The 24,583-nt window shown below is 34.4% G+C and overlaps 2 protein-coding genes across 4 annotated transcripts in view; one reads left to right on the forward strand and one right to left on the reverse strand.

Annotated features, from left to right (window-relative positions):
- The window catches only part of RhoGAP102A (Rho GTPase activating protein at 102A), a 47,676-nt gene extending 36,306 nt beyond the window's left edge, over window positions 1–11,370 (forward strand). For both annotated transcript variants that reach the window (XM_029311733.2, XM_085486068.1), the window contains 8 exons: window positions 70–285; window positions 859–1,009; window positions 1,239–1,429; window positions 2,745–2,974; window positions 4,424–4,532; window positions 5,775–6,102; window positions 7,570–7,858; window positions 9,205–11,370. In XM_029311733.2, the coding sequence (XP_029167566.1) occupies window positions 70–285; window positions 859–1,009; window positions 1,239–1,429; window positions 2,745–2,974; window positions 4,424–4,532; window positions 5,775–6,102; window positions 7,570–7,858; window positions 9,205–9,541 (1,851 nt within the window). In that variant the 3' untranslated portion in view covers window positions 9,542–11,370. The remainder of the gene's footprint in view (window positions 1–69; window positions 286–858; window positions 1,010–1,238; window positions 1,430–2,744; window positions 2,975–4,423; window positions 4,533–5,774; window positions 6,103–7,569; window positions 7,859–9,204) is intronic.
- Window positions 11,371–11,879: 509 nt separating this feature from the next.
- Window positions 11,880–24,583, reverse strand: part of LOC114938033 (uncharacterized) — a 61,017-nt gene continuing 48,313 nt past the window's right edge. Inside the window, exons 5-7 of one of the 2 annotated variants that reach the window (XR_014925470.1) lie at window positions 21,431–21,593; window positions 15,839–16,222; window positions 11,880–15,545 (exon numbers count right to left, since the gene is read on the reverse strand). Coding sequence is in view for 1 of the 2 variants with exons in the window: in XM_085486071.1 (XP_085342197.1) it covers window positions 15,978–16,222; window positions 21,431–21,593 (408 nt within the window). In the remaining variant the exon portion in view is untranslated. Of the gene's footprint in view, window positions 16,223–21,430; window positions 21,594–24,583 lie in introns of both variants that reach the window. The other variant, XM_085486071.1, reaches the window with a different exon arrangement.

The raw sequence follows: 24,583 nt of genomic DNA on the forward strand, positions 1-24,583 counted from the left end.
TTGTTCTTCGTTTTCTATGTACTTACTTATCCCCTGTTATGCAAATGATATTTTCCTCTGTCGATCTAGGGTGGTTCCTGCGAGTCTTTGTCGTCGAAAGGCGGTGCTCTCACAGGAAGCGATTCCGGAGTGCTCGAGCTGAGTGACAGCGGTGGAGGAAGTCCCGCTGGTGAATGGGACGCGGTGCCGGCCATCGTAAGGCAATGCATTAGGCATCTCGAGGCCACTGGTCTTCGAACGCTAGGCGTGTTCCGCGTGTCACCCTCGAAGAAGAGGGTGAGGCAGGTACGACGTCCTCTTTCAATAATCGATGAGAATACTTTGACATTAGCTTTAACGTCACGCAGAAGTTTTCGGAGATAAAATTTCTCGATGTAAAGATATTGCGAGGCGATCTCAAAAACTCTCTCTTATACGTTATTAATTGTCTCATTTTCTTCCAATTATTCTGCAAGCAAAGTTTTCTTCTTAGTTTTATTTTCAAAAAAGGACATATATGTAGATTTAAACGAAAATTATATATAATTTCTTGTTGGTAAAAAATTAAATGATATAATTTGAATTAGTTTTTCGGGTTAATGTGAGCTTAAATTAACAATCTATTTTTGAAAGATATAGGATTATTGGATTCTGTCTTAGCCTCCGTAATATTGTCCATTACTGCGTATTCCGATCGTCGGTGGAAATTAAACATTTATCAAGCGGAAAATCGATTACTTTGAGAATACAAATTAGTCGCTTAATTTTATTTAAAGCGACTCAAACGACACAATTACACATCTTCTCTCTCTCTCTCTTCGGAAACGAGAGAGACATTATTTATGCAACCTTAAGCGTGATGTTTGTAATTAATTCCAGTTAAGGGAAGACTTTGATTGCGGTCGGGAGACCAAGATAGGCGCCGATCAGTGTCCTCACGACGTAGCCACTCTTCTGAAGGAATATTTCCGCGATCTGCCGGATCCTCTGCTTTGCAGGGAGCTCTATCAAGCCTTCGTGCACACGCAAAGTAAGCTAGATTCGACATAAAAATTATTCGCGAATGTTATCTCTCTCCCATTTTTTCACCTCAGTTCGCGATATCCATAAACGTTTTTCGAAAATTTAATTACGCAATAATAGATGTCGATTGATTTTCCCCATTTGTTTCCTCCGAGTTTTCAAGTTTTTCCCGTGGATTTTCAAGGAACGTTCACGACGAAGGCGCGATAAAACGAGTCATTCGAATGTTTTTTCAGAGATCAGGAACAGACGGTTGCAGCAGGAAGCTCTCCAGCATCTCATTCAACTTCTGCCCACGCCCAATCGCGAGACACTCTGGGCACTTTTGAACTTCTTGAGCGTCGTCGCGGCTAACAGTGAGGACCAGAAGAGCGAGACCGGGGATTGGATTCCGGGAAATAAAATGGATTCGACCAACCTCGCAACTGTCAGTATCCGGCACTTTTCGACTTCGATTTCTCTTAGATATTCCCCGTTTGATTTTCTTCAATTCGCGCGCGTTGCACCTAGTTGACTTTCCCCTTAGTCGGCGCGTTGCACCTAGTTGACTTTCGTCGAGATACGCAAGAAGAATTCTTTATCAGCTCAAGTACGACGGATGAAATTTTTGCGTTTCTCTTTTCTTTATCAATTCTGTTAAACGGAGAGAATTTTGATCTTTATAAGCGTCTGTGTAATCGACATTTTTATTTGCTTATTATACCTCAAAATTCTCATTTTTTAAATTTAAATTATGTAACGAGGAAGAGCTCAAAAATTAATTTAAATTGCTCGCAATGACAAATCTGCAAACATAATCGTCGTTACATATTTTTAATTGCGCATTCAAGCGACGAGAAAGAATATTTGTTTAAGAAATGTCAGAGAGAAATTGTTTACTTGGCAAAGATTGAAAATTCATACGCAAGAAGAATTTTTTATCAGCTCAAGTACGACGGTGAAATTTTTGCGTTTCTTTTTTCTTTATCAATTTTGTTAAACGGAGAGAATTTTGATCTTTATAAGCGTCTGTGTAATCGATATTTTTATTTGCTTATTATACCTCAAAATTCTCATTTTTTAAATTTAAATTATGTAACGAGGAAGAGCTTAAAAATTAATTTAAATTGCTCGCAATGACAAATCTGCAAACATAATCGTCGTTACAGATTTTTAATCGCGCATTCAAGCGACGAGAAAGAATATTTGTTTAAAAAATGTCAGAGAGAGAAATTGTTTACTTGGCAAAGATTGGAAATTCATAAGATTCTGCTACGCGTGTAAAACTCTCTACGCGTGTAATCGACATTTTTATTTGCTTATTACATCTAAAAATTCCCGTTTTTTAAATTATATAGCGATGCAGATTTCCAAAATTTAAATTGCTCGTAATGATAAATCTGCAAACGTGATCGTCGTTACGTATTTTTAATTGCATATCCAAGCAACGAGAAAGAATAATTGTTTAAGAAAAAATGTCAGGGAAAAATTGTTTACTTGAGATTGAAAATTAACTTGGATCTCGTTTTTTTTAATCTCGCACAAGATTCTGCTGCCCGTGTCAATCGTTATATTGTTATATCGCGAACAGGAATTTCTGCGCTGAAGCTTTGAGATTAATTAATTCAACACGCGCTCTCGGCTACCGTCAATCATCGAAAAACGGCGAAAAAAATTCGCTGTTTTAATTAAATTAGAAGTCGATAGATCGTATTTCACGGACGACGCGAAACAATCAGAAACACGAATACCGCGTATTCCAGGTGTTCGCCCCGAATATCCTGCACTGCGTGAAACCCAGCCAGATGAGGTCGGAGGTCTCAACGGAGAGAGCCGAGGAGAGAATAGATGTGATAAACGTCGTACGTACGCTTTTGGAACACACGTCGACTCTTTTCACGATACCGGCGGCGCTGGTGGACGAAGTCTACCAGCATATGATGGACACTCATCCGGCGGACCTGGACATCGCCCTGTCTCGTCGCGTCGAAGAGTAAGTATCGCGATTTACCTGAGTAATCGAGCCTCGATTAATATCAGGAGGGATGCGTGGATATTTCATTTTTATAACCGAAACCGCGATAATTTTGGAATGAAAACGAGAATTTCCTCTTATCAGTTTTAACCCAGCAAACTTCGATATATAATTGTTACATTGCTATAATAAAACGGAATATAACAGGTAATATAACGTGTACGTTACATGTAACATCCATGTTAGTTGTAATTTCCCACTCATAGATGTAACATTTGAATATATATTACATTGTAGTTATATTGTAATTATATACCAAATAGCACATTGATGTATTGATAAGTCAGTGCTATCTTGGGATATAATGACAATATAACTACAATGTAATATACTGTAATATTAAAAATGTTACATCTATGAGTGGGAAATTACAACTAACATATACGTTACATGTAACATGCTTAAATATATAACATTTATATACTGTGTTTGCTGGGTAGGCTTCTCGCTGATCATGTTAGAATTGTGACGTCAGAGGCGAAAAAACACGCTAAAAATTCTTGGATGTCATCTTGAAATAAAAGGATATTTCGATGAAACAGCACTTTAGATGGCTTTAGCACACTCTTAATAATATATTCAATCAACAGCTGTAAAACGATTGTAATATGGGGCCCAGCCTGCTTTTTGCACATGTGCAATCATTCTGCACGACAAAGTCTGATATTAAGATTATTTTACAGTTGTTGATTGAATGTCAAATAAAAAATATAGTTTTCGCGGTATTTTAAAAGCCATCTGAAATACTTAAAGTGTTTCATCGAAATATCTTTTTATTTAAAAATGAACCTAAGAATTTTCAGCGTGTGCTTTCTCGCCTCTGACGTCACAATTTAACATCGCCGCAGCAAAGATCCAGGAGCTTTAAAATAAAATTCTCATTATTTTGCAATTTCATATTATAAATATTCATCATATTATTTGCCTGTTTCATAATTCATAAAGAATTATCTAAATATTCTGTAGCTTCAACAAAGAAACAAAGTTCACGACAGAAAGTACAAGAACCACATAGAGCTACGAGTTACATTAAAAATTACAAAGTACATATACACTTGTTAAAAGTTATTTCTCAAGTGTCATAGATATATACTAGATAGATCTATAGACTTGAAGTTGTAAACTTCGCAAAATTGAGGGCGTTACATATTATTGGTCTCCGAACGGCTCTTCGGTCGCGTAAAATATTTTATCGGGTATTTTAAATTCCTGTGAAAAAAGGCGGTTTTTCGGAGTCGTGAATTTTGTCCTTGACCTAACGGGAGTGGAGTCTCTCGTTTACGCGCGGCGATCGATACCGCCCGAGGTAAAGATGTTCCACGCGTATTTACGCCCTTCTTTGCGAATCACAGTGTAATAATATTGAGACAAAAACGTCGAAGTAAAGTGCCGTACGTGCTTTTGCAGACAATGCGGAGATGATGTGGATCCCTGTAGCGAGGCGGAGACGTTCTCGGTGGAGGAGACGCTGACTATGTCAACAAACACCGCGGCAACGACGACATCGACGAGAAAGGTACAATTCATGCATTTTATATCCGTTTATCCGGCTGTTAAATTTAATGTTTACAACTTGAGACCAGAGAGAGACAAAGGACTTGGCTTAAAAAGGGTACATTTTATGAGCGTCAAAGACTCTCTTGGAAACGTATTTAAATGTTTGGAACGAGAACGAACTAAGCTCTTAATTGCGAGATTCGCTGTTAATGTCAAACCATATACTCCTAAATTTTAAACCATTCTTCCCTCAAGTGCTTCGATTATGTACTCAGATAAAAATCTGTGATTTTAAGATTATATACCATCTCTCGAAATTACAGTTTTGAGTTTTATCAGAATATATATATATATACATACGATCGCTCTTCAGTATAATAAAAGCAATTTAACTTTGAAACTTTTTGAACATTTTCAAACTTACTTAATTTAACAAAAAAATTTTAAATACTAAAATTGTTTCACTGAAAATCCCAGAGAGATTAAACCTACACGGAGAGAATTTTTCTTATAATTTATCCTGAAAAACATGATGAAAAATCATGGGACAATAGGTATTTGGAAGAATATTATTTAAAATATTATTAATATATTAATATATTTAATATATTAAGATTAATATTTACCACAATAAAAAATATTAATATATACATAGTAAAATTATAAAATTAATCGAACATATGTTATATCTTCTTGTGTGGATGTATAATAAAAGCAATTTAACTTTAAAACTTTTTGACATTTTCAAACTTACTTAATTTAACCAAAAAATTTTAAACACTAAAATTGTTTCACTGAAAATCCCAGAGAGATTAAACCTACACGGAGAGAATTTTTCTTATAATTTACCCTGAAAAACATGATGAAAAATCATGGGACAATAGGTATTTGGAAGAATATTATAAGAGTTTCTCCGATTAATATTTACCACAATAAAAAATATTAATATGTACATAGTAAAATTATAAAATTAATTGAACATATGTTATATCTTCTTGTGTGGAAGGCATTAATATTTTTATTGTGATAAATATTAATCATAGAAACTTCAAACACAGCAAACTGACGTTCTTATAAAATTCTTACTCCAATACAAATTCTAAGAGAATTCTAAGAGAAGATTCTCTGTGTAAAATTATACAGAATTACATAAAAGAATATAATTTTATCTCAGCACTATTTCATCTCTATATATTAAAGCATTATTCCTAAATTATTACGCGTGACGTTGTTAATCGAAAATAACATTCTCTCGTTTCAGATGTGGACGAGAGAACAGTGTCTGCATCAGACCGCCGGCGTCGGCGGTGATATAGGACCAAGGCCGAGACGGCCCAAGAGGCCAGGAAGCCGAAGAAAGGAGGAAGGCAGAAGCAACAGCGTCGATAGCGGATCGAGCGAAGATCCGTCCGATCCTCGCCGAAGGTCCTCGCCAGTAGTGATTACCGCTAGTCTCACCATACCCATGTCCGACGCGTTCACCCTGAACCTCGACGATCCGGACATTCCTTACATCGAGGAAGCGCCGAAGCAACCGAGCGCTCCCCCGAGGCGCCAGAGGCAGAGATCGATCTCTGGTTGCAGCGAAGGTTCGCGTTTCATATATAATTCGATGTCGTTCCATAGATAGTACATGTAGAGTTGCCTAGTTGCAAATTATATACCTTTTCTTAAAAAACAACTGTGTTTTTTTTCTTCGTGCCGATTGATCTCCTCTCGTTATTTCGCGCATAAAAACAAATTATTGAGGTACGATTATCGAAAGATGAATATTTCACGAGATATTTCATAGTTTTTAAATTCTGTCGAGGTATTAAATATTTCGTAAACTATTCACTTTTTTGGCCATCCTACTCTTACAACTTTTTATGCTGAATATTGAGAGGAATCAATTTGTTATAAAAAATTAAAGTGGTTTTAAAAAAAGTCACGATATTACGTCCCCCTTCGAAGCTCTAAAACTTTTGCCTAATATATGTATTTTTTTTACAACTCCGTGATTTTCAAATATTTCTCTGTTGATATTAAAATTATTTACTTTATTTTATAATATAAATATTATTTTGCATATTAGACATTTTCAAATAAATGTTAAAATATACAGCAGCTTATACCTGACGCATCTTAATAACATAGCAGTGATTAAGAAAAAGAAATAAATAAAGCGATTCAAAGCTTTTGATCTTCTCCAAATAAACTATTAGGTAGAAGTAAATATACCCAGCAAACACCGATATATAATTGTTACATTGCTATAATAAAACGGAATATAACATAACGTGTACGTTACATGTAACATCCATGTTAGTTGTAATTTCCCACTCATAGATGTAACATTTGAATATATATTACATTGTAGTTATATTGTAATATATACCAAATAGCACATTGATGTATTGATAAGTCAATGCTATCTTGGGATATGACAATATAATTATAATGTAATATATGTAATATTAAAAATGTTACATCTATGAGTGGGAAATTACAACTAACATATACGTTACATGTAACATTTATATACTGTGTTTGCTGGGTAAAGTAACATCTAAGCTCGCGCGAATCCCAAAACCCACGTGTCCTCTCTTTCTCTCTTTCTCTTACCCAGCAAACACAGTATATAAATGTTATATACTTAAGCATGTTACATGTAACGTATATATTAGTTGTAATTTTCCACTCATAGATGTAACATTTTTAATATTACATATATTACATTGTAGTTATATTGTCATTATATCCCAAGATAGCACTGACTTATCAATACATCAATGTGCTATTTGGTATATAATTACAATATAACTACAATGTAATATATATTCAAATGTTACATCTATGAGTGGGAAATTACAACTAACATGGATGTTACATGTACAACGTACACGTTATATTACCTGTTAAATTCCGTTTTATTATAGCAATGTAACAATTATATATCGGTGTTTGCTGGGTAGCTACATGATAGACACGCTATATTATAATTTCCGACGGAATTAAAAATGTCGAAGCATCTCGTGAGGTCCCGCGGTCCCGATCTAATATCGTCGCTTTCGCAGGCGGAAGACACGGAAGTGACAGCGCGGTAGGATCGTCGGCGACCCTGTCGGGCGATCAAGCGCCGAGTTCTCCGCCGTCGTGGGCGTCTTCGCCCCCAGCGAGTCCCGACAGCGCGGTCACCGCCGTCTCGTACATCCCGGATCAGCAAGCGGTTCTCCAGAGGGTCTCGTTCACGACCTCGAGCGAGGTGAGGCAAGTGGGCAGGTCGACCGGTCAGCAGGAAGCGAGCAGGAGCACGACGGCTCCGTACACGCCGAGCATCACCAGCATTGGCGGTGCGGTTTTGAGGCGAGTATATAATATATATGTATAATATTCCGCGTTGCGGTTCTGTAATATCTTCTCTTCTCTTGTCTCTTCTCTCCTCCTACTCGTCTGAACTGTAAAAGTTGTCGGAAAGTTTTACAAGACTCTCTTTCTCTCTCTCTCTGAATTTTTACACCACCCTGATGAGGTTTTTATTGAGATTGATGCGTGCGTGGATACACTTAGAGACCCGTCCTTCTTTCATGTAACTGTTTGTAAGGAATATTTATTTTATTCGTAAAGTTTTTTTTTTTTTATGGACGGATCGATCACGCGGAGACAAGCTCTCGTTTTATTTCATGATAGGTTTAAGACACTGTTCATCATTTCGCATATAGACTCTTGTGCCAAATAACGCATGAATAAGAAATTTGTTGTTAGAGTAAATTCGATAAGATTCTTCATTAATTCTCCGCTTAATTAATCATCCGGGTTAAACTTATTAGAACAGTCAAAGTTTCTTACACGCGCTAAGACGTATATATATACGTACTTAAAAATTTAATTATCACACGATGTAGCTTATAAGAGAAACCAACATTACTAATCGAATAAATGGACACTAAAAAAATTTGTTACTTGACCAAACCTTTCAACTAAATTACTATTTTGTTAAGACTCCTGGCTCCTCGCCGATCATGTTGGATTTGTGACGTGAGAAGTGAGAACACACGCTAAAAATTCTGGCGTGCCATTTTTAGATAAAGATATTTCGATGAAATATTACCAAGATGGTTTTAGCACACTTTTAAAATAGTCCGAAAACTATCTTTTTCCCTTTATAATCAATCAACAGCTTAAAATGACTTAATATGAGGTCTGGTCTTTGCGCAAGCAGTTCATTTCGTATGACAAATTCTGATATCATGATCATTTTAGGGTTGTTGATTGACTATCAAGAGGAAAAAATTATTTTCAGACTATTTTACAAGTGTACCAAAGAGATTTGTAGCGTTGTTAAAATATCTTTTTTATGTGGAAATGGCACACAAGAATTTTCAGCGTGTATTTTCTCGTCTCTGACGTCACAATTCAACATGACCTTAATTGAACATATGTACATTAGTATTTAAGTCAAATATATGCGTTTTGCTACATTTAATATATTATATTTAATTTGATATTTAATTTATATTTATGTTCAAAATTAACAAAATAATATTTAGTTGAAAGGTTCAGTCATAAACTTTTTTCAGCGTAATTTATAATAAAAAATAATATTTCCCTCTAATATAATCTCTAATAAAAGTGTGTAATTTGTCTGAAATAAATTCTGTATAAATATTTCGCGCGATCCAACGCGAATTTTCACGCTCGCGCTGATTCAGGTCCAAGACCGCCGACATCGAGAGGATGCTGCAGATCTCGCGGCGGGACGTCGACCTCGCGCCGACCCTGCAGACGGGCAAGAACTCGACGGTGACCTCCGGCGAGAGCAAGAAGTACACGAAGAGGCGGTACACGGACACGAGGCATCAAACGCGCCACATACCCGACGCCGACACCCTGGCCGGCAAGACGTCGACGCTCGGCGCGACGTCCACCACGTCGACGATGTCGTCCCCGGTTACCTCGGCGATGACGACGACGCAGAATCAGCGCGTGCAGTCGGTCTGGAAGAGACGGGAACTGATCTCCAGCGCGCCCAAGGAGGGATACTTTTAAATTTTATATTATCGCGATTGACGTATCGAATCGAGATTCGAGATCGATTGTCGATGGATTAAAAGCTGCTCGAGCCAAACATTATTATTATTTTTTAAGTATAAGTACAGGCAATAAGAGCCGATCGCGGAAGATAGTGCGTTATCCCAACGAAACTAAATTTTTCGTTAGAATTAAATATCTGTGCACAAGGCACCAAATTTTACTTGGTCACTGCCAAGATTTTAAAATATGAAATAATCTCATATTTGAGATTTAATTTCAATAATCCTTTAACCCTCTTACGGAAATAAATAAATGCAAGAGAAAAAATTATTATTATTATCTTTATATAATAGAGAATAAATTTTGTTTCTTAAGAAATAAAGCTCTTAATTTCTTGAAAATTCGATTGCATCGATCTGTAAGTCGATACAACTCGAGGATGTCTCTGAAAAAAGTCAGAGGCAGTATTATTTTCCCCATTTGTTATGGAACATCGGTTTGAATTATTGCAACAAAAGTGTAGTTTTATGCAAAGGAGATAGACACTAAATTCCCTTATTTAGATTAAACTCGAACGAAAGTGCGTTATTTTGAATAAAGTGAGAATGCGCCGCGCAAGATTTATTAACAAATGCCGCGATATATTCTCGATAAACATGTACATATATGAGTACCCTAGCAAACAGCGCAACATATTTTATTCCTGCATACTTTTCAGAAATATTGCTCTAGACATAAATAAAAAAGTTCAAGAACATGAAAATAAGTGCTATATAAGAAGAAAGCAGAAGAGAGAAAGGAAGGAAGGCAAGCAAATGTTATACTGCCAGCTTTATATATGCATAACCGCTCGACACGTTGATTATAAAACATGCAAAGTTATAGAAAGCATGTAAATAATTTTGAATTTGTTTTTTATAAAATACAAAGAGTCGAGTTGATGGTTGTGAAAATGAAAGTAGTTTTATAAATTTTTAATTTAGTAACTATTTTCATTCATACAGCTTATGATAAATTTAGATTGTCCCCTATGCTTGAAGAAATATTCTACAAAATAAAAACTCTGAGCATGTTTTTTCTCACAAAACATTTTTTATTTATATACATGCGTCTTTTTTTCAGAGCCAAGTGTCTCGAATAACGACTCAATCCATCGCAAAGTTTTGTCATCTCTAAAAAAAAATGCCATCCTTTGATAATGCTCGATCTTTCTTCATTTCGCACAATTGAAAAATTTATCGTAATGTTTTGTCATCTCTGCAAAAAAATGTGCTATCCTTCGGTAACGCTCAATCTATATATCTTCATTTCGCACAATTGATCTCGAATCTCGAATTTCGATAGCGCGGCAATCTACTGTCGCGTTGATTAAGCTTGGCTTGAATAAAAAGTGTTCCTCCGTACGTTTGTTCGTCGCGAAATGTCTATTGATTCCTGGATTAAATGCTGTCCTTGCGAAGGATCTCCCCCGGTGATGAAATGCACATTCTCATTTCGTTTTATCGATCCTTCGCGACCTTGATATTGTATCGAACGGAAGGACAGGAAAATTAGAACGTTTTACCTCAGCTTTCGCGATGTAAATAAAACAATTTTTTTCTTTTTTTTAAGACATCGTCATCGACGTTTAAAAATTGTTACGTCTCGTGCTCCTATCTCTGATTAAGTAACTATCACCCCATCAGCGGAGAATGATCGAGAGTCTGAAATTTAATTCGTCTTTTCTAATTCGTCCTCCCTACGACGTGATTGTTATCGCGAACTGCCGTGAGGGAGGCGTATTATCGTTGTCGTTAAGTTTTTTTTTCAATCTAGATAAATAAATGAAAGTTAATTTTTTATCATGGGTTGCGTCTTATTTCAATCTCGTCGCACGTCGAATCCATCTGATAAGCTAATTTCGTCGAGTGTGTTTCTCTAAATCTCCCTTTCCTAAATTATCAATACATAATAAAATATTTCTGATGTTACTAATCAGCAAAAAGCATCGATACTCTTCAAGATTAACTCATCAAATTACTCTGTAATCCTTAATCTACATTATTAGATAATTAACACACAAATATCGAAAGAACAATCTCATAAAAGATATACATCACAAAATATGAAATAATCAAAATAATATATAAAAATATACAAAACATTTTTGAAAACATTAACATCGTCGTACGATGATTTAGCTGTTGATGCATATTGTTACGTTTTAATGAAAAGGATAAGCGGTATCAGGAGAATCAGGATAAGATGCGATGTCACTGTAGCCTAGATATAGTGTTTCGTCACGCGACCGTGACGTTCTTGGTCATACTTACGTCAATATAATATGTTAATCGATATAAACGACGAACATCTGTTCCCCTGAAAAATGCATTTTATTGAAACGCTTTTATTATATTCAATTTTTCACCGTGCCGTCCTTGACGAACACTTACATCACGATCGTAATATCATCGAGTACGTACGAACTTTACAAAAACAGCCGGCTTAACAAAGTAGGTAGGTGCAAATGTGACAAATGTGTCGTTCGAATTTGAACGTAAACGAATATCCGTATATAGATATGTACAGTATACACGATTACATCGTTGATGATCTCGGTGCCATTTTGATAGCGGTTGGTATCTAAATCAATATGTAATAAAAGAGTTAATTGTTAACATTATCTAGTGAACGATAACAATGAAACGAAATATACCGTAACAATCTTAGTATCGCGGAATGACGTGAGAATTGCAGTTGCAGTGATAATTTTGCAATCAGCGTAAAGGAAGTGTTTCCAAATCAAATTTTCAACTCAACTCTGTATCACTGGAATTTGTACCAAATTGACAATTAAAATTATACGTATGTTTCTTTGCAAAAAAAAAAAAAATAAAATTAGACAATGAATTTATTGATATTATTTTACGAAGCAATATAGAAATTAATTAGATGATATAGAGCTTGTCAAATAATCAAAAATACAGCGGATTTTTAAAGAGACGATGATTTTTGTGCATCAAAGAATTAGTGAACATTTTTTTGCTGCGTACAATATTCTTTTTTCATTGTATAACTATAAGTTATCAATTTGATATCCATTCTTATTCTGACGCAAAATTATCTCTGTCGCAGCAATTTTAACATTCATTTTATTACGATATGTTTGTCGCGATAAGGTATTGGAACGAATGTCAGGTGAAGACCTTTTACAAAAGTCTCAAATTGAAGAGCATATTGCAATACTTAGGGAGTCGCGACTGATCTCGCTGCGATATTCGCCTTATCAAGTAGATCTTAGTTTCTAGTTCAATTTCGCGTCCGTACGACCGTAATTTTTTTTTTTTTTTTTTTTACGAAGATCGCGCGGTAATAAATTAAATTTCGACTCGTACGATGCGAACGTACAATCATTCAGGAAAGACTCTGGGCTCAAGTGATGACCTTTAGAGACGATCCTGAACAAATCGCAATTTTGCAATTTAGCACGAGTACATATTTTAACGAGGCCGGCTCTCGAATAGCGTCACATAAATATCTCTGAAAATAAAGGTACGCATAGATTGCATGATAACAATAATTACTATAGATAAAGAAATCATAAGCGATAAAATATAATACTACTCGGGTAGAAAAAAAATAAAGAAAAACAAATGTATGTCCGGATTTTTCACGAGCAATAAACTTTTTTGTCTGCGCAAGTACACATATATAAATTTATATATATATATATATATATATATATATATATACATATACATATATATATATATATATAATTTTTATCTCTCTCTATATATATATAATATATTAAAACAACCACTATAAAATATAAATATATTTATATATTCATAATATATAATATATATCTTTTTTTCTTGCCGTTTCACGGCTAGCTGCCTACACAGGGCTGGACGGATGCGATGCTGTAATGTAATTTTACCTTCTTCTCGCGGCGAGGAAAAAGTAAGAGTATATATGAACTACTAAATAAAGTAATATGAGAGAAAATACAATGCAGAAAGGAGAAGAAAAAAAAAACGTATCACGTATTCTGCGACTTTCACGGCAATCCGTTATTGGCCGAACAGTAATAATCAACGATTAAGTTTCTCTTGAAAAAAATTATGATTTTTAATAATATAAATAATCGATTCCTTTTACATTAAAATTCAATTATTGACATACAACATTAAATTGATTGCAATTAGCATTAATCGATATTGGTGCAAGCGGTTCTTGATTATCGATATAATTTTTTTTTCGGTAAATCGATTTAAATTATGTAACTTAATTTAATTAAGTTGACTTTTTTAAAACGTGTAACAATTTTCTACATAATAAGTGCGTGATATATCACGAATATAACTTTAATAAGAATAAACATTAATAGTAAACGTTATAAAGTACTTGTTTGGACGGAAAATTGTTGATAATACTAATAATAATATGCAATACACAACACTGAGATATATATACATAATAAAAATCGAAAGTTAATTATTAAATTCGGTAACGATTCATTGCCGTGTTTGTATAGAAATCTATACATATTTTAATGCGAATATATATATATATACATATATATAGTCGCTCTTGAAATTTTTAAAACATTTTACACAGCTATCACTATATTAACAGTCGAGTTTCGATTAGAATACACAATACATACCTAATTACGATAGAAACGTAGTCGTAACAATTGTATACGTGTATATAACAAATGTAGAGACCGTACATGCTGTGCAATACTTGAACTTTGCAACTTAATTATCGAGCTTAATATATTCAATTAAACTCTGATGTTACGCTTAATTAAATGGTGATAGCAAAGGTTATCTATTGCAGTTCGTGTGAGAATACAGTTACGTAATAAAATATAATAGTTCTCTATAGCAACACGTGCGACTGAGATAATCCTCGTATGTTATATCACAAGCCGGATTATTTCGTACTTACTTGCATTTTCGAGAAAACACGTTGAAAATCTAATTCATAAAAATTCTCAATATATGATTAACGAATTTCAAATAAAAAGACGTATAAAATGAAAATTAGATTTGTGTTTTTTTAAATCACATTTATGTATATGAATTTTTAATGAGCTTAGCTCAACTATTTTTTTTGTTCATTATCAGTTTTCTTTTTTTTTACGTGTAAATACGAATGTACTTAAAAATAATGTACTTAATAAGGCAAGACAATAGAATGGAATTGCTATAGAGCCTTGTAAAATAGAATGCACACCACACATATACATATATATTCTTTATTTTATAATTTTAGTCGTAAAAAATCTTATTAAAATAAATAATATCTTTTTCTATTCTTGTTTAATTAAAATTTATATTTTTTTCGTTTTACATTTAAAATTTTTAAAGAAATAATCGACGTTTCATTTACGATTAGTTTAATACAATTTAATAATCGATATATGAAAGTTATATTTTTTATTTCAATACCCTGTAAAATTGTGTGTAATATGTGCAAATTTTATTGCTGACACTTTTTAAGATTTGTGAAAATATGATATTAAATCAGAATTTATTATTTTCTACTTTATACACATTTATATACTGCACATTTAACTTTTTGTTACTATACATTTACATCACGATAACAAGATTTTTATCATATTTATATAATATTAATTTTTATCTCTATTTCCTACAAGATGAATATATTTCTTTATTTTCGTCCATTCTATTTTCTCACCAGTACGCTTTCAGTTCGCTATCCATATTCTATCGAATCGATTTATATCGAATATAGACATCGTGTAAGGATATAGTAGAAAAGTGTAAAGTGACGAGTTGCCGTCAATCTTGCGTTTGATCTGGATTTGCTTAATATTTAATTCAGGTAGCTTCCGAGAGCTTCGGAGGGGAGATTATCGATCGCGTTTATCAGCCTATTTACATTCCGCCGTAATAAAACGATAAATTTCTAGCGAGCGATTCGATTCCCGTCTTCGGAATTGATTTAAAGTCCCATTATACATATCGCGAAATCGTCGGGCGACTACGATGAAGCAGCTACACTAAAAATAAAATTTGCTAACTCGACTAAACCGTTCAATTAAATTACTATTTTGTTAATTGAACATATATTAGTATTTATCAAATATACGTTATTTTGTGTGTGTTAGATTTAATATATTATATTTAATTTAAATATTTTTATATGTTCAATTAATAAAATAATATTTAGTTGATTTAAGTCAAGTTAATTGTTTTCAGTGTAAATGCAAGACCCTCGATTTCGTTCCTTAATTGCGCGCGAAAATCAACCAACAGTAATAAGCGGAGACCACCTACCGTTGATGAAACATACCTCTTGAAACTATTTTAGTAGACGTCTCGTCAGCTGACTTCCTGTCACAGCGTCCTTAAACGATCGACACTTACGAACTCTCTCTCTCTCTCACGTGTCAATAATAACACATGATAAGAGAGAAAGACGTCGGGGGAATCTAAACTTCCGTCGAGTGCGTCTGTATACGCACTTTTTTCTGCGAGCCGTTCCTAGACAGGGTCGGGCTTTGCGCCGAGAAGCCGGGATTGTGGATCCCGAGGGGTTTCGGCTTCTTCAGGGAGCTCCTGAGGGGCGAGGCCGTGCTGGCCACGCTCCCGGAAGTCGCCACCGACGCCGTCGATCCGTTTCCGGCTCCTCCGACGTAAGGTTTCCCGCTGGCGTCTGTCATCGAGATCGAACCACCTGTGGAAAAATGAGATGGCAAAATTAATAACGTGCACTGCTGTGCTCGGATGATTTTTGAATTATCTAGATGAAGATGATTTTGTTTATTTCAATGTATCTAAATATAAGATAAAACTATATGACGATTCATCTAGATAACTTCCAGATAATATTATTTTCAAGACAGTTTATGTAAACACGCAGTTTATAAAAAAATGTAAATTATATAAGGGATATTATATTATTTTTATGTGTTATGACTCTAAATCAAATTATCTGAACATTATTACGGGTAACTTAATAAAGATAACACTTTTTTCATTTAAGATGCAGATATAGATAATACATATTTTTATTATCTATATAAAAATAAAATGACGCCAAATTTCATCTAGATGATCATCTATATAATTTTATTTAGATAACAGCAAACACTGATAACGTGATCGTCTCTCCCATACGTCGCCAAAGTTCTTTTTAAATCATATAAGTATACTTTCAAACTAGAAATATTATCTGTCACAGATGTGTCAAAATATCACAGTATAGAAATTAGGGTAGAGCGACCCTTATGTAACGACGTATAATATATATGTCAAATATGTGACCAGGATAGCAGAAAGTTACGCGAAATATGAGAGACATATATTAAATTAGTTTGGCGATTTTTTTTATATAACCTGTACATTTTTATTAAAAATAAGCAAATATTGCGTATAATAATTTTTTTAAATTTAATTTCTGTCTTTCGAAAGATATAATGTATATATATACACTGAGAGAATTTTTTAAAATTTATTTTGAAAATCATATGGAACAATATGGTATTGGAATAATTTTATAAGAATTTTTCTGATTGATATTTTTACAATAAAAAATATTAATATCTACCACAATAAAATATAAAATATGTTCGATTACTTTTATTATGCACATATTGATATTTTTTATTGTGGTAAAAAAAAATCCAAAAAGATCCAAAGTGATTAGTCGATCACTTACTCATTATTAAAAATACTTGAAGTTAGCTGCCTGAATCCACGAAATTTACTCGAATTATTCTCACTACCGACACGATATATCTATCTAAATAAACACAATACAACAATCGCCCGAGATTTTTTCGACACTCCCGATATTACGCAAGATTTATTATTCAGAGATTTATTTATTTGTAATAATTCCAAGTCGTAATTCGCGCGAATGTGATGAATAAATGATTTTCCCAACCCAAATATCTAGTTGCATAATTTCTCAGAATAATTTCGCGAATTAAGTATCGTCGGTCGCTACGTGAATTATTCAAACGTTAATTTCTATCATACATACACGATATTTTAACACACGTGCACATATACCTGCATTGAATATAAACGCGCGAGTGAGAACCGTGAAAATTTGAGACCGATCTCCGCGATAGTCGAGACTATATTATAAGCATGAAACAGAGAAACATGAGATGGGACGCGACTTCGGCCGTTTTGTTTGTACACAAACGGCGATGTGTGAAACGAGATAAGCGTGCGATTCTAACAAAAACGGTGAAAGAAAGAGAGAAAGACGGAGAGACTCGAAAGTGAGCTCAACTGTTGTGTGTATGTGTACTACTTGACGTGTCTTTAAAAATGACATAAATGTGCACGGCGATTTTTTTATGGAAAGATAAGCACGCGCTATAGCTTCGTCCTCCTAAAAAAGGATTGAAACTCATAAAGAAAGAGAAATTAAGCGTTTTAGTCTCGAGTACCAGGGACAATAAAGAGTTTTAAGAAACTTGAAACGCTGAGCACTTTGCTTTTCTCTTTATAATCTTCTATCCTCTTTAGTGTCTGTTATTTTGTTTATCTTGTTTCAATTTTCGCAGAAAATTGTGGTGTTTGATGTGATATTTTGCATCATCGTATTTCTAAATGGATTAACTCACGTTATCGCATATTGTAAACAAAGCGTCCTCGTTTTCCGAGAATTTATTTTTTCCTGCGCACGAATTATTCTCGTACATTTTTATTTAGTTTACTTATTTATTTTTCTCGCTTAATACAATTTCGATATCATCGCTGTAGAATTTTTGAACTTTCGTACTTGTACCATACATACATATATATATATATATATATATATATATATATATATATATACATGCAAACGCGTTATTCAATTTGTAATACTGTCAAGAATAATAAATCAATTACGTAATAAATTCCTGATACGTTCGTTAATAACTAATGAGAAAATTACTTTATCACATCACTCACGCGTTTTATATAATATGTACGCGTTTATATTACGGTTATATATTCGATATACATTTAATGATTAAACGAGCGCGAACAAAACTGCACATTTAAAAACGTCGCGTTTAAAAAGAAACTATATAGCAGGTAAGATTAAGCATGTACTATATATACACATAATAGAAACGTCGCGTTTAAAAAGAAACTAGCGGGTAAAGCATGTACTATGTATACATAATAGAAACGTCGCGTGTAAAAGAACTAGAAACTAGCCATAACGTCACGACAGCCATATTTGACTCGCACAGTATCTCGAATCGCGGAGTCGGATCGAATCTATCGAACTCGAATCGATCCGGAGTAGAGACAATCGGAAGCGGATATTGAGATATTGTGATACGTCCATTTTGTCGTGGGCAGCCGTTTGCGCGGGAGCGCGAGTAAAGCGGTCCGGGTTTTGTGGTGTAAATAATGTATTATCGGCGTCGTGCGTCGCGCATCGCTAGTGTCGAAGAGTCGCTGTGATTAACGCTGTGATTCCAATCGTCATCATAATTATATCGCGGCGCGGCATTACGGTCGCAAGACTCGCTTGTCTCATTACAACTTCTCGGTTATCGTGATAAATATTGTTTGCGAGTGAGTATGTATGAGTGTGTCGGGAGTGCTGAAAAGTGTATTAGGAGTGTCGGAAAACGTCGGGAGATTCTCGTATTACGCGGTTATACTGTTTTTCACACATCGATGGGGCGAGTGTGCGACAGATCCGTCAAGTGAACTCCGCGCGACTGTAACATCAGGTACTGTTAACAAGTAAGTGTTCAGTTGTCGAATGAAATTGAATTATATAAAATAAATATTGTTTGCTAATAAACATGTAGTATTGAAAGGATCATAGTGAACGAATTTGCATTATGCGTAAATATGATATACATGTATCGCGATAATTCTATCAAGTCAACTCCGCGCGACCGTACTTTAAAGCATTATTCAAAAATTAATGATAGATAAATGTTCGATATAAAAATCCTCTCTCCAATTTTTATAAAACTTTTTGTATATTTATTCATTATTTAAAACCATTGATATACTAAATTGGTATATAATTTTATACACATGCAATGTTGTGCAATATCGATGCAGATAAGATGAACTATAGAACAGCAAAAAGAGACTTTTTTACGATCAAATGTAAAATAAGGTTAAAAATGTAAATTGTTTGTAAAATGCTTGGAAATTACGGATACTAATTAAATTACGGTACTACATATTTATACTATTTTTCACGTTGATAATGCAAATGTGCGATAGATTCGTCAAGTGAACTCCGCGCGACCGTAACATCAGGCACTGTTAACAAGTGTTCAGTGTCGAACAAAATTGAATTATCAAGAATAAATAATTTACTAATAAACATGTAATATCGAAAGAAAAGTATCAAACAATCGTTGCATTATGCGTATACCATAAATATGCGCTATATATCGCAATAGAGAGATAATTCCATCAAGTTAACTCCGCGCGACTGTAGTTCAAAGCATTATTATAGAATTATTGATAGATAAATATAAAGATCCTTTTTCCAATTTTTATAAAACTCTTTGTATATTTATTATACGTCATTTGAGGCCATTGATATACTAAATTGATAAATAATTTTATACACACGCAATGTTGTGCAATATATCGATACGCGTAATACGAGCTGTAGAACAGCGAGAAAAGATTTTTTTTACGATCGAACGTAAAATAAGGTTAGAAATGTAAAATACTTGAAAATTGCGGATGAACTCGGTGTATCGGTGAAGGTCTTATACGCAGCGATGCGTGAAATAAGCCGCGAGCGTACATAGTCGCTACATATATTACGTTGTTCAGCGCATCTCGCTATGCAACGTGGTGAGCAAATATATACTTGCCGAGACGTGCCACACAATCCTGCACATTCTGCATTCGTGTATAATAACACCGCAAGTAAGACGTAAGAGAGAGGGAGAAAGAGAAAGAGAGAGAGAAAGGGTGGTCGCAACCCTCGGTAATCTTTTCAACCCCCTCTATCTGTCTATCTACACACAGCATAATTCTCCGAACTTTATCACCTTCATTCTCCTTGTCAGATGTATTTCTCGTAGTTCGTGAGAGGAATATTGACTTTCTGTCAGTCGGCTATAAATGAACGACTTTCGCGTACGAGTTGGCCAAATTTCGGCAAATACGCGCGATGTATCTAGTTTCGCGGCGAAATGAAGAAACCGGATGTTTCAGAAGTGAAAAAAAATGCGGCGCGTTAATGAAGAAAGATGCATGCCTCATTTGCGACTCGTGTAACCCGGAAAAAGTATATATAGTAGCAAATTGCATTAAACCGAAAATGTTATTTAAGACCTTAACTACTTTATTTGATTTTATTTTTTATATATACGTATCTTCTTAATATACAGGATGCATTTAAATAAATGCGAAAAATTTTAGGAGATGATTCTTTATTGAAAATTAAGGGGGGGAATATATAAACCTATATTCTTATATCTATACTGTAAACATATATTCCTTTTTTAATATTAATAAATATTTTTTTTATTGGTAGAAAATATTCACCAAGTTTCATTTTTTTAATTTATCTGAAATTTGAGAAAAAAAATAAAAACTTAATTTTTATAAAAAACTCCTTAATTTTCGACAAAGAATAATCTAAAATTTTTTGCACTCATTTAGATTCACCCTGTATATTCATGATATATTGAATATTACACCGCGGCTTTATCACGCTTATCGTATTTAATGTTAAACATGGTGATGCGGCAAAGGCGCAATTATGTATACATTTCGTGTTTAAACGGACACGCTTTGAGCCCAGGCGTTGATAGCATTAACGCTATTAATCCCATTAATCGTTTGACGCGTTTCCGCGCCAGACATCAACGTCGGATCTGAACGCTTGTGATAAATCGAGGCAGGATTTTGCGAAATTACACGACTGTCCAGTCCTTACCGTTCGTTGGCTGGTGATATTCCCGATATCCTGGATTATTTATGGTACCTCCACGGGGATCCGTGACGACCCTAATCTTGGTCGGGTCGCCGCCTCTTCGGGCGTAAATACCCTCGTAAATAGCGGACACCAGCACGCCGAAGTTTAGAGCGATGGCAGCCAACTGTAACGATAAATGAAATACGATTTATCGAAAATGTCGCGATCAAAGTTTTACGGTGCAAAATTATGTATAACGTTAGCAGTCGTTTAAACGCTCATATTCAGAATCGACGATCTTGAAATCGATACGTATTTTAAGCTTATGATTTACCTCGAAATTAATTATATATATTTTTTTAACATCTTCTTATCCTTACTTTGTCAATGACATGTTTATGAAATTAAATCGATATATGAGATTATATATAGAAGCGAAAAAACACATATACAATATTTTACGTTTTTTCTTTTAAGATTTAAAATTGGTAAAGTTTCGTATAAAGAATACATCAACAAATCTTTCGTCAGATTTCAAATTTTTAATTCTACTCTGAAAAAAAATTGGTGAATTTGACTAAACCTTTCAACTAAATTACTATTTTGTTAATTGAACATATATCAGTATATTGAAATCAAATATATATGTTTTGTTAAATTTAAATGTTATATTTAATTTAACATTTTTTTATCGATTCAATTAACAAAATAATATTTAAAAAGTCAAGTCAAAAAGTTAAAAAGTTTAGTCAAGTTAACAATTTTTTTCCAGATATTTTTTGTATATAGATATGGATTCTGCTTTTGCGCACACAACACCAAATAAAAGGAGTCTTACTTTCACAGATTCGTATATAATTACACTATAAATTCGGCAATTTAATGACACTTTAAAATCAATTTTTTAAAAAAGACCCATTACTTTTACATTTACACACCTTTCATTCTGGGACGAGGACGCGCGATCAATTCACGTCAAACGAGAAAACGCATCTATCGGGGGATCAAATAAAGCCACGAACGTGCTCGGGATGTGAAACTTCACATATACGGAAATAAGTCCCAACTGTTTCTCCCGAGACTCGCGCATTTATTTCGTTTTTCTCCGCTAATTGGTTCCAATTAGCCGTGCAATCACACCGTCAGCTGTTCTAATTCGCCGACTAATGTCACACGCGCCCGTATTATTTCCATCGGGAAACCTCGCTGTACAGGAACTTGGTCCCTACTCGCGATTCCTATTATCTCGTACAACAAACAGTCATCGAGCGCGAACGAACGTCTCATTCTTCTTCTCTCTCTTTCTCTTTTAAGTGTCTTTTAAGTCTCTTTTCTTACGCGGCGTGCGAGAAACTAGGAGATCCTCGTCGCGTTTAAGTACACTATCGATGCGAGAGGAGAGAAGCATCGTCCGTAGGTGGCGATCGGCTGGACTGACGGATGGATAGTGGAAGGAGCACGCGAGAGGAAGGGAGATACAATTTAATTAGGGCCAACACAAAGAGAGAAGCCGCGCGCGCCATTGTTGTTCCGCCGCTATAATTAATCCGGTGTGTGTGTTTGCATCCTTTCTTTTTGTCCTCCTCGCGGCCAAGCTTCTCTCCCCTATACACATACGTGATAAAAGAGAACGCTCGTCTCGTCTTCTGATCAACCCTCTTCTTGCCTCTTTCGTTTATCAAAGTAGTAAGTTATTTTTCCTGAGGCGCCGGTATATGAAAACATAGTTGAAAAATTTGTGTAATTTAATAGGTATTTTACGTGTACACAGAAATTTTCGTGTTAATTTTATGTAATATGGATATGTTAAATGGAGGCATTGGGTTAACATTTTAACACAAATTAAATATGCAAAACTTCAAGTAATTTAAAATAAATTTTGTGTAAAATTAATATAGTTTTAATGTAGAAGTTAACTAAAAGTATGTTAATTTTAGATTTTATCATCCCCATTTATATTATAACATAAGAATACATATTTATTGTGTAAAATTAAAGATAGATGTAGGTAGGTACGTACATACATCGTGTTACTTTTACATCTTTTTTCAGTTGTTTTATAATTTGACATTTAAGTTCAATTAACACAACAGCAATATGTTAAATATTTAACATAAAAATTTTAACGGGGACGGTTTTTAACAAGAAAACACAAATTTTCCTACTGTGAAGAGATAGACCTTCTAAGGTACCAAGAAAAAGAGAGAAAAAAGAGCCAAGTACACGAAGCGGAAACAGAAATATATTCGGACGAGAGAAGCTATTTGGGCAGAAATTCCACGGTATTTACATGACATTTGCGCGATTTCACGCGTATTTCACGCGTTATTTAGTCTTCAAAACACCCGTTACATGAATAGGATGATTTCATGGCGTCGCGATAAGAGTCTTGCGAAATAAATCGGCTATTTTGTGTGGCACTTGAGTTGGCTCAAGATATTTTTTTTATGGTACTTTGGTGGCAAAACATTATTTAAACGTGGCTCTTGACAGTTTATTTGAAAAAGCTGTTTCGACTAATTATCACTTTACTTCGAGCGTAAATTCTTTAATGTTACAACTCATCTTTTTGTCAGATTACGAATTATCGAGGCAAATATTTAAATATAATGAAAGAATTACTTTTAGTATTTACTCGTATTAAAACATTATCACTGATATAACATCGAGATAATGAAAGCAAGAACTTTAAACTAGATTGAACCCTCTCGAGTGACGATATACTACCTTGTGTTGTTTCTGCTTATTCATTCTGTCCAACTCAATCTCGTCCTTGGCCCGTTTCAAGAGACTTCGTTTCCTTTTTTCCATCATCCTATACTTTGGACGATAAAATATCAACATACCACACACACTTTTTTTTTAACGCGCATGACAATCTATCAGAGATGTTCTTCAGCCTTCTTTGAGATTCTTCGATCTTCTTTGAGTCGCGGGCGGCAAAAACTAAGGCGACCAAGAAAAATACACGCGACTAATATCTTCCCAAGTAGCAAAAAAGTGTCACATTTATTGTTCGCGTGCGTTGATGAATAACTGAGAACATGGCTGAGAAACAAATAAAAAAGAAAAAAAATTCGCGAGAACCGAAGGCGAGTTCGCTGACGATCGGCACCGAACACTCACTGCGGGTCCGCCAATGTCGGCTCATTGTTTTAAAAGTATCTACGAGTC

Source organism: Nylanderia fulva, unplaced genomic scaffold (assembly GCF_048542155.1).
Source record: "Nylanderia fulva isolate GAGA-0341 unplaced genomic scaffold, ASM4854215v1 Scaffold4, whole genome shotgun sequence".
Lineage (NCBI taxonomy): Eukaryota > Metazoa > Arthropoda > Insecta > Hymenoptera > Formicidae > Nylanderia > Nylanderia fulva.